We start from the raw sequence: 15,166 nt of genomic DNA on the forward strand, positions 1-15,166 counted from the left end.
TACATGAACACAACAGCCTTCAAGGTCTTTGGAGTGAGATATAAAACAAGTCATTCATGGAGCTTTTGATATCAAAACTGCTGCTGATTTCTGACGTCCTCGTCTCCTCCGAGACGGAACAACAGAGTAACTTCAAGCACTTCACCTCAGTCTCACTTAGTTCATAGTTAACCCTAGTACTGTCTTCGGGTCAAAATGACCTAATTCTCCTTCCTTCTTCCCTTCTTCTTTTCTCCCTTCCTTCCTTATTCCTTCTGCTTTTTTCCCTTCCTTCCATCTTTCCTTGTTTTCTCCCTTCCTTCCTTCTTTCCTTGTTTTCTCACTTCCTTCCTTCCTCTTTTATCCCTTCCTTCCTTCCTTCCTTCCTTCCTTCCTTCCTTCCTTCCTTCCTTCCTTCCTTCCTTCCTTCCTTCCTTCCTTCCTTCCTTCCTTCCTTCCTCTTTTCTCACTTCCTTCTTTGTTTTCTCACTTCCTTTGTTCTTTCCTTGTTTTCTCACTTCCTTCCTTCCTTCCTTCCTCTTTTTTTCCTTCCTTCCTTCCTCTTTTTTTCCTTCCTTCCTTCCTTCCTTCCTTCCTTCCTTCCTTCCTTCCTTCCTTCCTTCCTTCCTTCCTCTTTTCTCTCTTCCCTTCCTTCCTTCCTCTTTTCTCACTTCCTTCCTCTTTTCTCACTTCCTTCTTTGTTTTCTCACTTCCTTTGTTCTTTCCTTGTTTTCTCACTTCCTTTGTTCTTTCCTTGTTTTCTCACTTCCTTTGTTCTTTCCTTGTTTTCTCACTTCCTTTGTTCTTTCCTTGTTTTCTCACTTCCTTTGTTCTTTCCTTGTTTTCTCACTTCCTTTGTTCTTTCCTTGTTTTCTCACTTCCTTTGTTCTTTCCTTGTTTTCTCACTTCCTTTGTTCTTTCCTTGTTTTCTCACTTCCTTTGTTCTTTCCTTGTTTTCTCACTTCCTTCCTTCCTTCCTTCCTTCCTTCCTTCCTTCCTTCCTTCCTTCCTTCCTTCCTTCCTTCCTTCCTTCCTTCCTTCCTTCCTTCCTTCCTTCCTTCCTTCCTTCCTTCCTTCCTTCCTTCCTTCCTTCCTTCCTTCCTTCCTTCCTTCCTTCCTTCCTTCCTTCCTTCCTTCCTTCCTTCCTTCCTTCCTTCCTTCCTTCCTTCCTTCCTTCCTTCCTTCCTTCCTTCCTTCCTTCCTTCCTTCCTTCCTTCCTTCCTTCCTTCCTTCCTTCCTTCCTTCCTTCCTTCCTTCCTTCCTTCCTTCCGTTTCAGAGGTGGGACCCGAGTAGAGAAATCTGCATTTTAGCCCCATTTACCTTTTCTTTTACTTTCGACTGCTGCTTTTCTACAGACACATATACCTGTTAATGACGAAGGACACCGGCCCTCTGGAGCTCTGTGGATGCTCCAAGTCGGTTGGCCTTTACTGAGATGCATAAACCCTTTTTTACGGGACGTGTTATTGCTGTCGTTGCACCAGAACTTTTGCGTTTGACAGATAAGCTTTTTTGGAAGACGTCCAGACGCCTCTTCTGCCCCAAATAGTCCGTGGGCCAGAGCCCAAAATATCACTTGTCAGTACCGCTCAAGGTGACCAAACTTGCTTATAATTTTAGAAAAGATCCATGTCTGTAGATGATATTTTGGTCTGATAACCTTCCTGAGTGGCAGCTGGATCATAGTTATCAGCTCATGAAGTTACCACCCCCTTCAGAAAATTACATTTTAGATGCTGCTGCATATCCTGGTTTAGACTCATGTACAGGAAATCTGTCAACGTTTCACAATATTGTCTTTGGTATCATTTTAAAGGGGACCTTTGAAGCATTCATTCATTCAAGCTAACATGTGATACATTTCCTGAATCCTTATGGTCCTGTGAGTATTCCAATTTTTGTATTTTGTGTCTCTGTTGTTCCTAGATGACACAGGGATAAAAGATAGTATATCATTTAGGCGAAAATGGTGTAAAAATGTGTGTTGTTTATAGTTTAAAGAGCTGCAGTGACCTCTATGTTGGTCAGAAAGATTCACATCTTAGCTTGAATGAAAGCTTAAAATGATACCAAAGACAATATTGTGAAACGTTGACAGATATTTCAGTTTAAAAAGAAATTTAAAGAGACAAAAATAGCAATGTATGGATGAAATAGTCAAAATGTATAATATATGCGTATGGAGACAGATAATCTATCTTTGATTTTTTTGTTTTTCTTTCCTTGTGATATTAACGAAGTAATTGTGCAGACCATCTGTTATTATTGTTCAATGTTGTTTTGATGGAGGGGCAGGTAGAATAAGATTTTCTTCTTCCTGCTTGTTTCTGGTTATGGAATATGCTTTTGATTGTGTTGTCATTTTACTTGTTTGTTTCTTTTGTTTGCATATTTCCATGATCGGAATAAATAAAAATGAAATGAAATGAAATGAAATGAAATATCCTGTACATGAGTCTAAACCAGGATATGCACCAGCATCTAAAATGTAATTTTCTGAACTTCATGAGCTGATAACTATGATCCAGCTGCCACTCAGGAAGGTTATTATACCAAAATATCATCTACATATATGGATATTTTCAAAAATTATAAGTTTTGTCACCTTGATTGGTGCTGATATCTGGCCTGGCCCATGGACTTAATAAGAAATCACCAGGACTTGCAAAGCCGCATGAAAACTACAAAAATAAATGCCCCTCTGGACTCACGACACCAAACCGGAGAGATCCGTCCCCAGAGCGTCGCGCCACACACAGAACACACAAACCTAAAAAGCAGCAACTGCAGATAAAAAGCAGCAACTGCAAAGAAAATTAAAGCAAAAAAAACTCCCTGACAGCAGCGCGGCAGACTGATGTTATCTTAAAGAAAATTATAACTTCCAGTCAGAACGTTTCAATGATAATCTTTCAATTACATTTGCTGCCAAAGCTGCTTCTAGACACCACTTTATCGTGGCTTGCATTTCTTTATGGCTTCGCTTTTGTTAAAACACAAAATAGTAAGGAGCAATATTTCATCTTTATGTTAATTATCTGGTGACATGCAGAGCTGGTTTGAGGTCCGGTTGTTCTGGTCGGTCCGGGTTACTCACCCAGCATGTTCAGCGTGCCGATCGTGTTGGTCTTCAGAGTTTTGATGGGGTTGTACATGTAGTTGGGCGGCGAGGCGGGAGACGCCAGGTGGTAGATCTGGTCCACTGCAGAGAGGAGGAAGTGAGGAAATATTAACCACAAAGCAACCGAGTTTCTGTTGTATTTGGTGATCCAGTCCAGGCCAAAAATGGTATAGAGGGAATGCGAATGACGTCACAGATGCAACTTCACAGCGGGTTATGAGTGTCAGAAAGACTGAGTGTCAGAAAGACTGAGTGTCAGAAAGACTGAGTGTCAGCGTAAACTTTCAGTTTCAGCAACTGGAAAACATCTAAAATGGGAACGAGCTGTTGTGCGATCGACTGTACTCATAGATTTAGCAAGAAATCAGAGTTACCGTTTTACAGACTGCGGAAAAATAAGCCTAAAGCAGCACAATGTAACTTTCAGCTTTTGTTGAGTTTGGCGGCTCCTTTGGACAAAAGCGGTAGTGCTTTACCAGAAAGAACACTACATTTCCCATGAGCACCAGCGCGTACTGCCGGAAAACTCCTGTCCCCATCGCGTGCATTTGTTTTGATAGTGAATGAAGACGGGACGGACTTTCAAAACTACTTTTCTGTTTCACCAAGTGAACAGACGTAACGCAAAAAAAAAGATGTTAAACTGCTGGAAAGGAACTGGAATTTACCGGGATACCTTAAACAAGGAAGCCATGGAGCGGTATATGGAGAAAATAATGATTATTAATGGTCTGGATCCATATGAAATCCCTATCAAAGAGTGGGGCTCCGATGCCGCAGTTCTGCACAACCAACATCTTAGGCTACCTTGTTTAGGAGTGTTTGGCAGCTGCTTTGGTAAATGTTTGACTCGCCATGTGTTTCAATAAATTTGTATAATAGTACAACATACAGTACATCTTTTTTATTACTCTTACTTCTCTTTTCTTTTTTTTTGAGTGCTATATTATGCTGAAGAGGCTCCGAGGCGTGAGCAATATTTTTGTTTTCCTCGTGGGATTATTTTTTTCCTCTGCAGCTACAAAAAGAGTTAATATTTTTTCCTCAACAAAATTAATCGCACCGCAGAGAGCTGGCCAGCAACTGCGTTTAGCTGGCGAAGTGGGGAATAAAACCCGTGTTTTGATCCGACCCGGTCTGTGTGAGTGACTCTTTCACTCTTTTACTCTGTTATATCAGATACTGGGCCTCCGTGGTTCTTCCTCCAAGCAGGAAAGCGGTGAAAAGTTAAACCATTAGCGATCTTTTCCCCACGTCTGTTATGTGGAGCTGCTGCAGCTACAACACAGCAACGGGTTACCAGCTTCTGCTGAGCTCTGCGCTCCACGCCCCGCCCATTTTCATCTCGACTAAGAATCGGGAAGGAGGGGGAAGTGACGTATGCCGTAAAGCAGTCAAAGCCGTAAAAATGTGTAGTATTTTTAGTGTGGCAGGGTTCCTACCATGCTCCTCAAAGTTACATAGTGCCAGTGAAGGCGATACAGACCCCTCAGACCATGACAGAGGTTCATTAAACCTGTTGGAAGTTGATGTTCCATCACAATGACTCTGGAAATATTAGATTAAGGTGGAAAAGTTACATAGTGCTGCTTTAAGAGAGATAAACGGATCGCTGCAATTCGCAGAAACAACTGGATTCCAGGCACCGAAACATGGATTTGCGGTTCCCATTTTGTATCAGGTAATGTTGGATTTTTGGGTAGCTAACGTTAAACGGTCAAATCATTAAGTTCGGTGTCCTCATCACTTTAATTTCACCAACAAATCCTGCCTTGAAGTCGTCAAGACTTTTGTAAGCCTTCAAGCTTTGCTTCTTGTATTTCCCCGGCGTAGAAATTAAAGGTATTCTCCCTGATTTGGGAGAGCTAGCAAGAATTTTGAAATTTTGAAAGTGGCACCTCCTCTAAGCCCCGCCCCCTCCTCCCCCTCCCGTCAGCGCTCCGTCCAAAGCCACGCCCCCACAAACTTTGGGGAACGCGCATTTGCAGGAGTTCAGTTTTCCAGGACATTTTGGACAGCACATTTTCAACAAAACTACCCCATTTCTCATTCACCTGTAAGCGAGGCCGGTTTTAGGGGGGGGGGCAGGGGTGGGCTGTGCCCACCCAAACGTGCGTCCTGCCCACCGGCGTCTCCATCCCGGCGAGAGCGGAGCGCTGCGGTGCGCTGCGGTGCGCTGCTGGCACTGTTGCCACGGCTAGGGCGTACCCTACGGCGTAGCCGTGGCAACAGAGCCTGCACGGCACCGCAGCGCTCCGCCAGCCGCACCGGCGCTCTCCGCTCTCGCCGGGATGGAGATGCCGGTGGGCAGGACGCACGTTTGGGTGGGCACAGCCCACCCCTGCCCCCCCCCCCTAAAACCGGCCTCGCTTACAGGTGAATGAGAAATGGGGTAGTTTTTCCCCACGGACCCCCATACTGCTTCCGAGCCGGAGCTGCTGCGGCTCTTCATTGCGGCTTCACGTGTCCCCGCGGGCTGCTGCTGCTGGGCAGAGAGTCCTGCAGCAGCAGCCCGGACTAACGGCTCTGCTCCCCGCTCACCCACACAGCGGGGACCGACCCGCTCTGGAAATAACTACATAATAAATAACTACATACTGGGGGTTCGTGGCAGAGGGGAAGGAGGGGGGTTACACTGGGACACTGTGAGCCCAGGAGGACCCCTGGGAAGTGGACACGGGGGGCTGGAAGCGAGTCCGCGCATGGGACAGGGCGGGGGGTGTGGTTTAAAATGAAGACATCTGATTGGTTCTTTCCCTTCCTGCAAAGCCTCTGGTCCTGGACCAATCCGTTTCATTCGGACCGAATGGGCGGGGCTTAGAGGTGCCTCTTTCAAATCTTGCTAGCTTTCCAAAATCAGGGATTTGTTGCATAGAATACCTATACATGTACACCAGTACATATAAATATTAGGAAACTCGATCTGTGGCCAAATATTAATGTCCATGGACCACTGGTTCTTGGCATCTAATACCTATTTTAAACAGGCCTTGAATGTCTTAAAAACAAGCTTTTGATTGTTTTTGCTAATTAAATTAGAAATTCAGCCTCTGAGCCATGTCTTTATCTTCCCATTCTCTAACCTCATTATCTATGCAGGATTCTGAGTGGGCGGGGCTATGATAATGAGGCTCTGTGCTGATTGGCTGCCTGAATGACGCGATACACCGCTACGAAAAAATGGCCGAAGCTCCGGCCGGCGGAGTTAGTTGTGGGCGTGATTTCAAACATCGCTCCCGTCGTTCCGTAACGACGGGAGCAGAATCTGATTGGCTCGTAGATCCACATCACACTGGATGGATCATCCGGGCGGCTGTACAGACACTGCAGAATTTGGTTTCTTTCCTCCTTCTCTGAGTTGGCAGGCTGAGGGGAGACCACGTTATATATGTTAAAGACAGAGATAACGTGTTTTTCATAATAGGTCCCTGTGGCAGGGTGGAGAGGTTGATGGGCACCTGTGTCCCATCAACCTGAGTGGCTGCTGCTCTCCACCCTGCCTGCCTTATAAGGCAGAGCTGGACAGCAGCAAGGGGTCGGAGGAGCTGCTGGTGGCTGATGCTGTGGGAGACTGAAGCTGCTGTTGATGTCGGCTGAGGTGCTTGGGCACGTGTGTCCTGCGTGTTCTGGTAAATAAAAGGGTTCTGCACTAAACTCCGTGTCCTCTCTATCCTGTCGGTCGGGCCCCCGTAGCACTAGCATTGCTACAGTCCCCTTTAATTTAAGCCGATAATCGGCTGTTATCCCGTCTTCTCCACTAGTTACAGCCACTTTTGCCAGTTGGATGTTTTGCCACTGCGAGTAAAGCCTGAATTAAGGTTCTGCATTAAACCAACGGAGAGCACGCGCTGTTACCGTGACGGCGTTGTGAACCCTTCAGACTTCTCCGTCACTCCATTTCGCCGCGGTGCAATACCCCCCCAGAGCGCTAGTTGATACTTTGTTAAGCTTCCGTTTTTTTCCAGTCACAGTGAATCAAAGATAAAAAAAAAAAAATCACACACACACGAAGAAAAGAGCGCTGAAAGTTCACGACTGCTTCACGACCCGGGACCGGAAATGCGTTGCTACCAAGCGAACCAATCACAGCCCTCTCCGTCTGCGTTGTTCTGCGTCGCCTCGACACGTAGTTACATTTTTTGGGAGGTGCACGTCAGGCTACGGCGTAGGCTACGGAGAGACTCCTGCGTAGCCGTGTACCCTACGACGTAGGATTAAAGCCTGAGTTATGGTTCTGCCTCAAAACAACGCCTTGCACACGCCGTCGCCGTGACGCCATCGCCGTGACCCCGTCGTGAACCCTTCAGACTTCTCCGTCACTCCATTTCGCCGCGGTGCAGTACCCCCCGCGATCGCTAGTTAGCGATCTTTTCCTGAATGGTTTATCCGACTTTTTCCGGTCACAGTGAATCAAAGACGTAAGGACAACTATTGTGCAAAAAACCAAAACAATAAAAAACAAAAAAAATAAAAATAAATCACACACACACGAAGAAAAGAGCGCTGAAAATTCACGACTGCTTCAAACCGGAAACCAGAAATGCGTTGCTACCAAGCGAACCAATCACAGCCCTCTCCGTCTCCGTTTGGTCTGCGTCGCCTCAACGCGTAGTTACAATTTTTGGGAGGCACGCGTCAGTGACGGCGTGTGGTCTGCGTCGACGCGTACCCTACGGCGAAGGCACGGCGTCGTTTTGACGCAGAACCATAATTCAGCCTTAAGGGGGCTGGTCCAGTGGGGAAGTGACGTCAATGCAGACCCTCTATTGTTAAGGTTCCTGGGATCTGCTGGATCCTCTCTCCCAGCTCGGAGGACACAACTCCAACTACCACAGACACGACTGCCGTGTTCACCTTCCACCTTTTCTCCACCTCTTCCCTCAACCACCTCAGTGTTCTGACTGCAGTTTAATTACGAGCACAATTACAACTAATCCCCCTTATGATCCAGGTCCTGCTCAAGGTTTCTTCCTCCTAAAGGAGAGTTTTTCTTGCCACTGTTTGGCTTAAGGCTTTTCTCCCACTAGGGGAGTTTTTACCTGCCATTGTTTATGTAATAATTGCTCGGGGGTTTATGTTCTGGTCTCTGGAAAGCGTCTAGAGACAACATCTGTTGTATTAGACGCTATATAAATAAAATTGAATTTAATTGAATTGAATTGAATTAATCTGAACCCCCTGGATTTCAGGATGTTATGAAAGAGTCGGTCGGTACTGTAGAGAAAGATTCAGACGACGGGTTAAGATGTTAATAAATGATCCGCGTGGAGGTTCCTCAACAGGAAAAGCCTCCAAAGTCCTCCAAATCCCAGTCGATCAATCCGAGTCAGGGATAAGAATGCTGGTTATCGTTTTTACTAAAGGAAGAAGGGTTCTTCTTCTGGTGATGGATGGATGTCTCCATGGAAACGTGAGCTCTCACTATTAGGCTTGTGTTGAAAAAAATCGATTCTCATATTAATTCCTAAAGATCGATTTTATTTTTTTTCATCATTACATCACAACTTTTGGTATATTTTTGTTTATGCCCAAAAAAGGAATGTTTTGTTAGACACGAGAATAACTGGTGCCATGTTTTTGCCTTTAAATATGTTTAAAGGTATGAAAACATTAAAGCTTTCAGTTATAAATGAATCAATTGTCTATATTTCATTACATTATGTACTTTATGTCTTCGGGTTACATTTGCATAAAATGCGAAAAACCAAATTCTCAAAAATTAAAAAACGGAATGTGGGAAAAAATAAAACCGATTTCCTCCGTCTCTGTTTCCTCCCTGGATGTGTTTGGTAATCCTGCCCCACGATGTTTCTGAAAGCAGTTCTATCAGCATTCTGGGAGCTGATTGGTCCTTACAGCATCATTAGCTGCAATACTTGCTGTTTAATCTCAATATAATAAATAAATAAATAAATAAATAAAATTATTTCAGTATATGACATAAATATTCATCAGATATGTGTGTTTTTATACAAATATATATTTTTGCCTTTTTCTTTACCACTATCGTTTAGTAATTTTTTTACATATAATTCTCAAAATACATTCATATACTACTAGACAGGTTAATCACCTTCATTTTCCTTTTTATAAAACTAAACACGGTCAGTTTTCCCTCAGATATCTCGATGTACAGATCTGGAACTCCAAATCTCACATTATCAAAAGCTCTGCTTCTCTAGAGATTTTAAAAGAAATTTATCATCTCATTTAATTAACGTTTAAAAAATGTCATAAGTTTTCTTTGTTGTTTTTTTTTTGTTTGTTTTTGTTTATTTTTTGTGTGTTGATGATCTTTAATTATGTAGTCTAACCTTCTTTGTTTTTTGTTTATAGTCTTCATCTTGTTGTATTTTTGTTTTTGATTTTTTGTAATTACTGTTTTACTTCCTAAATTGAGGGGAGGTTTCGCTGCATAAGCCTGTTGGCTTTTTGACCTCTCCTGTCACATTTGTTTTACTATTTTGATTGCAAGTGTTACTTTTTATTGTGTGCAAACTAATAAAATAAAATAAAAAATATAATACTAGTATTCATATGTTGCAAAACTACACAGTCATATAATTCATGCAACAGCTCAAAAAACAGTTTTAATAACACTAACCCAAATCAATATCGGAATCGAACTGGATCAAATCAAATCTTGATAATCGATTCTGAATGGAACCCCCACCCTACTCACTGCTGTCCTGCATCAAACTGGAACCATTTACTGGATTATTAACAACTTTAAAAAGACGTTTTCCTGCCGCGGAGAGACACTCAGGATGTCCACAAGCGTCCGGCCGGGACCAGGACTGCTTCCTCGTGAAGGATGAACAAAGATGAGTAGAGAGCTGCTCGACGACGACAGCTGGCGGATATAAATTCAGCCTCAGCTTCAGGATCAAGGTCCAAAACGGCAGAGAAGAAGCTCCTTCTCTCTAAGGAAAAAATCTGAGGCCGTTTTAAAGTTCAGGAAGATTCAAGGAGATGTAGCTGGTGAGGACAGGGAGGACAGAAAGTCTCTGCTGAGCTTGTTTTAATCACTATTAATCATACTAATGGTCCCAATTAGGATTAATAGTCATGATACAAATGAGTTATTGATCTTTGTTTGTCACTGTTGACAGAAGGAGAAACGATACTTGAATCTTTTGAGTCACGGTCCAGGATAACGGGGCTGAACGGGCAGGATGTCCTGGGATTAACGTGGGACTGACTCCTGTCCCACAAGAACATTATAATTAAATTATCAGCTAAACTGCGGCTGTTGTTGTTAATTTGATGGAGATTTTGGCCCAGTCCCAATACTCCCCCTACCCCTACTTTTCAGCCCTATCCCTAAATTTTGCGCGTTCCCGTGAGGGTAGTGGTGTCCCAATTCCTCTTTGCATCTAGGGGGAGTGGGGATAACGAGGGCGAGTGGTTATCAATCTAGCCCTTCACAGCTAGGGATTTCAGACGCTCACTAGGTGAACTAGGGCCAGAAAGATTTCCCAGAATGCTTTTCGTCGTCATTTGTGGACTGAATCAAAAAAAAAAAAACATGGTGGACATTTCTTATTTTTTAGTGAACAAAATCAATATTTTGAGTTAGCTTCTGCATAAAAATGCGTTTTGATTACATTTCTAGCGAGAAATATATATTTTACTTTCATAATATTCACTCAGTGAATGTACATAATCACTCGCTTACTCGTTGTTGCAACCTCGCCAGAATAAAGGCTGACTTTTGGTTCTGGTTACACCAACACAGAGCCTACGGCGTAGGTTACGCCGCGACGCGCGCCGTACGCCGTACCCTACGCCGTAGGCCCTGCGTCGATTTAACGCAGAACCATAAATCAGCTCCGGAGGCGGCAGGCAGAAATCCCGAAATTTTCTGAGCAAATTTCTTAACAGGCTTAACTGTTAGATTTCATCTATTAAACCAACATTTATCTTCCTAAATGATTTATTTCAGCCAGCGGTAATTCTCCACAGAGCTGCAGGTTTCTCCCCGGGACGACGGTGCAGGTTGACCCGGCCGTGAGCTGTTGCTGCTGCTGCTGCTGTTACCATGGTAACAGCTGCTGCTGCTCCCCGGGGGTGGCGGCTCTTATCATCTCCGAAAACATCAGATCAAATTTCTTGACAGGCGTTATTTGGATAAACTGAGCCCAGGTTGGGGATCTTAACGGTTACTTTTACGCCTGAAAAAATATTAAAACTTAATAAAGTGGCATATTACCAGCGCTACAGCTGAAATTAAAACAGCTTTTAGCTCTGAGCTTCCTGATATGGTGTGACGCATGTGCAAACGTAACTACACAGTCGCTTACGTACCCGAACGTAAACCACGCAGTGACGTAGCAAGCACAATTTAGGGGTGGTGCTGAAAGTAGGAGTAGTGGGAGTATTGGGACAGGGCCCTGTTCCGGTGTGTTCAAGGGCCCTAAAAATTTGTGGCTTCTTTTTTAGGGCTAGTGGTAGAAAGTAGGGGGTGTATTGGGATTGGCCCTTTTTCTTGCCGATGCAGAAGGAAGTCAGACGTGTGACGTCCTGCGATCACTGACCTTCGATGTAAAGCGGCTCCACCACGTCGTGGTTGATGAGTTCAAAGTTTTCATGTCCGATCCAGTGCTCCACGTTTCTCTTCCTCCCTGTGAAGAAGTTGTCGACCACCGTCACCTCGTGGCCGTCCATCATCAGTTTGTCGGTTAGGTGGGAGCCCACGAAGCCGGCCCCTCCGGTGATCTGGAGGAACAGCACGCATGACACTAATCAATCACAGATGTTACTAATGACAGCGTGGCGTTATCGCAGGGTTAAAAAAAAAAATGTAAACAGTCTTCCAGAACCGACACTGATGCTTTTTACAATGAATCTGAAAATCATTTTCTTTTTACATGATAGAGGGAAGAAAAATATCATCCACCAGCGGCAAAATTAATCTTCTGGAGCAGGGGTCGGCAACCCGCGGCTCTAGAGATACATGCAGCTCTTTAGCGCCGCCCTAGTGGCTCCCTGATTGACCTTTTTTTCTTTTCTCTCTTTTTTTCTTCTTTTTTTTCTTTTTTTCTTGTTTTTTTTCTTTTTTCCTTTCCTTTTTAATCTCGACATTTCAACTTTTTCTCAACATTTCAACTTTTTTGTCGACATTTCAACTTTTTTGTCGACATTTTGACCTTTTTCTCGACATTGAGTTTTTTCTCGAAGTGCATAATGAAAAAAAAAAAATCTTCCCACAGTTCTAACTGCAGCATGTGTTGTCTTCATTCTAAGGCTGATACAAGACTTTTCATTTTTTGCGGCTCCAGACATATTTGTTTTTTATGTTTTTGGTCCAATATGGCTCTTTCAACATTTTGGGTTGCCGACCCCTGATCTGGAGCAACAATCCACTTGATGAAAACAGGTTTAGAAACATTTTTCAAACTTAGCTGTAACTCAGGCAGGTCAAAGAGTCATTGGAGCATTTATTGTAGTAATTGACACCAATAAAAAAGTATTTCATTGAAAATTATTATTGGCAAAGAAAGTCTTTAAAGTTAAAAAATAATTAAAAAATGATTATATACTCTTCGCACGATAGCGTTCAGCCCTATTGGCCACGGTTACATGATGTTTTTTAATTCGGAATTAATTATTCTGACTTAAATCATTCAGAATTAAACTATTTTCCTTCAAGTTTACATGGAAATAGTAATTCTGAATTGAGGTTTACATGGAAAACACGTTTGATCGGCTTTATCCAATTCCTCTTAAGGTCTGGGGGTTGGGAAGGTTCTGATTGGATAGGGGGGGGACCGGAAGTTAGATTAAGATTCCCAGAATATTCTAATTTTTTGAGATAGGATATTTGAGTTTTCTTAAGCTGTAAGCCATGATCAGCAATATTAAAATAATAAAAGGCTTGCAATATTTCAGTTGATTTGAATGAATCCAGAATGTATGACATTTTTAGGGCCCGAGCACCTTCAGTGCGAAGGCCCTATTGTATCTGTAGGAATTTTTCTTTCTTTCTTCTGACGAAAGGAGGGCCTTTTTGCCCCCCTAAACGTGCCCAAAAAGTCACCAAATTTTGCATGCAAGTCAGGCCTGGCGAAAAATTTGATATTTAATGGTTTACATTAATGGGCGTGGCAAAATGGCTCAACAGCGCCCCCCGGAAAACTTTGTGCCTCAAGCCCCACAATACGGTTTGACGTAAATGCACGAAAATCAGTACACACCTGTATCAGTACACAACCTAAAGAAAAGTCTCTTGGCGACATGGCCGAAACCGAACAGGAAGTCAGCCATTTTGAATTAATCGTGTCACTTTGGCGCAATTTATGCCATTCCTTCGGCAGTTAATACGGCCCGAACCGTAACGTGCCCCCAAGTGTGTTATACATCAAAATGTGCGTCTCCATCCTGCGACAACACGCATTACTTTTCTCTTTCAAAAGCGTTACCGTGGCGACGCTAGACGCCAAAAAGCGCGCCCACCCTTCATCTGATTGGTTCAGACAGAAAAAACTTTGCGCCTCAAGCTCCATAATACGGTTTGACGTACATGAACGAAAATCGGTACACACCTGTATCATGTCGCAACTAAAAGAAAAGTCTCTTGGCGCCATGGCCGAAACTGAACAGGAAGTCGGCCATTTTGAACATTCTGAATTAATCGCGTAATTTTGGAGCAATATGAGCCATTCCTTCGAGAATTAATACGGCCCGAACCGTAACGTGCACCCAGGTGTGTTATACATCAAAATGTGCGTCTCCATCCTGCGACAACGCGCATTACTTTTCTCTTTCAAAAGTGTTACCGTGGCGGCGCTAGACGCCAACAAGCGCACCCCCCTTCATCTGATTGGTCCATATTTGATAGTTCCCCAAAAGGCACCATATTTTGCATGCAAGGCAGGCCTGGCGATAAATTTGATATTTCATGGTTTGCATTAATGGGCGTGGCAAAATGGCTCAACAGCGCCCCCCGGAAAACTTTGTGCCTCAAGCCCCACAATACGGTTTCACGTACATGCACGAAGATCGGTACACACCTGTATCATGGCACAACTTAAACAAAAGTCTCTTGGAGCCATGGCCGAAACCCAACAGGAAGTCGGCCATTTTGAATTAATTGTGTAATTTTGGCGCAATTTATGCCATTCCTTCTGCAATTAATACGGCCTGAACCGTAATGTGCACCCAGGTGTGTTATACATCAAAATGTGCGTCTTCATCTTGCGACTACGCGCATTACTTTTCTCTTTCAAAAGTGTTACCGTGGTGACGCTAGACGCCAAAAGGCGCGCCCCCCCTTCATCTGATTGGTCCATATTTGATAGTTTTCCAAAAGTCACCAAATCTTGCATGCAAGCCAGGCCTGGCGATACATTTAATATTTCATGGTTTGCATTAATGGGCGTGGCCTAACGGCTCAACAGCGCCCCCTAGAATACTATTCTCTGCCATAACTTTTGAATGGTTTGACATAAAGAGTCGTGGGTGGTGTCATGGGACTCGGTATTGAGTCCTTTACCATAATTGGTGAAAATTAGCCCCGCCCCTTCTTCTGATTGGTTGTCCCTATTTCCCGCTATAACTTTTGAATGTTTTGACATAGAGAGTCGTGGGTGGTGTCATGGGACTCTGTAATGAGTTCTTAAGCTTCGTTGGCCTTAATTAGCCCCGCCCCTTCTTCTGATTGGTTGTCCCGATTTTCTGCTATAACTTTTGAATGGTTTGACATAGAGAGTCGTGGGTGGTGTCATCAGACTCTGTATGGACTCCTTGACCTTCATTCGCCTGAATTAGCCCCGCCCCTTCTTCTGATTGGTTGTCCCTTTTTTCTGCTATAACTTTTGAATGGTTTGACATAGGAAGTCATGGGTGGTGTCATTTCTGATATGCTTATGGGGGGCGGTGGCCGTGAGTGCGAGGGCCCGTTCATCGCTGCTTGCAGCTTTAATTGCTTTTGTAATTGCATTACAGAAAATCACAATATTCTAATTTTCTGAGACAGTCCTGTATTTATTAATGTTTATGTTAAGTAAAAAGCTGCATTAGACGTTTATTAAAGCATTTTTTTTAGCATTTTAACACATTTGTCT

The 15,166-nt window shown here is 43.6% G+C and overlaps 1 protein-coding gene across 1 annotated transcript in view; it reads right to left on the reverse strand.

The window, feature by feature from the left end:
* Positions 1-15,166, reverse strand: part of uxs1 (UDP-glucuronate decarboxylase 1) — an 85,445-nt gene that overhangs the window by 43,421 nt on the left and 26,858 nt on the right. Inside the window, exons 6-7 of the mRNA XM_061724170.1 lie at positions 11,639-11,819; positions 3,078-3,182 (exon numbers count right to left, since the gene is read on the reverse strand). Coding sequence (XP_061580154.1) covers positions 3,078-3,182; positions 11,639-11,819 — 286 coding nt within the window. The remainder of the gene's footprint in view (positions 1-3,077; positions 3,183-11,638; positions 11,820-15,166) is intronic.

This window comes from Cololabis saira, chromosome 6 (genome assembly GCF_033807715.1).
Source record: "Cololabis saira isolate AMF1-May2022 chromosome 6, fColSai1.1, whole genome shotgun sequence".
Classification (NCBI taxonomy): domain Eukaryota; kingdom Metazoa; phylum Chordata; class Actinopteri; order Beloniformes; family Belonidae; genus Cololabis; species Cololabis saira.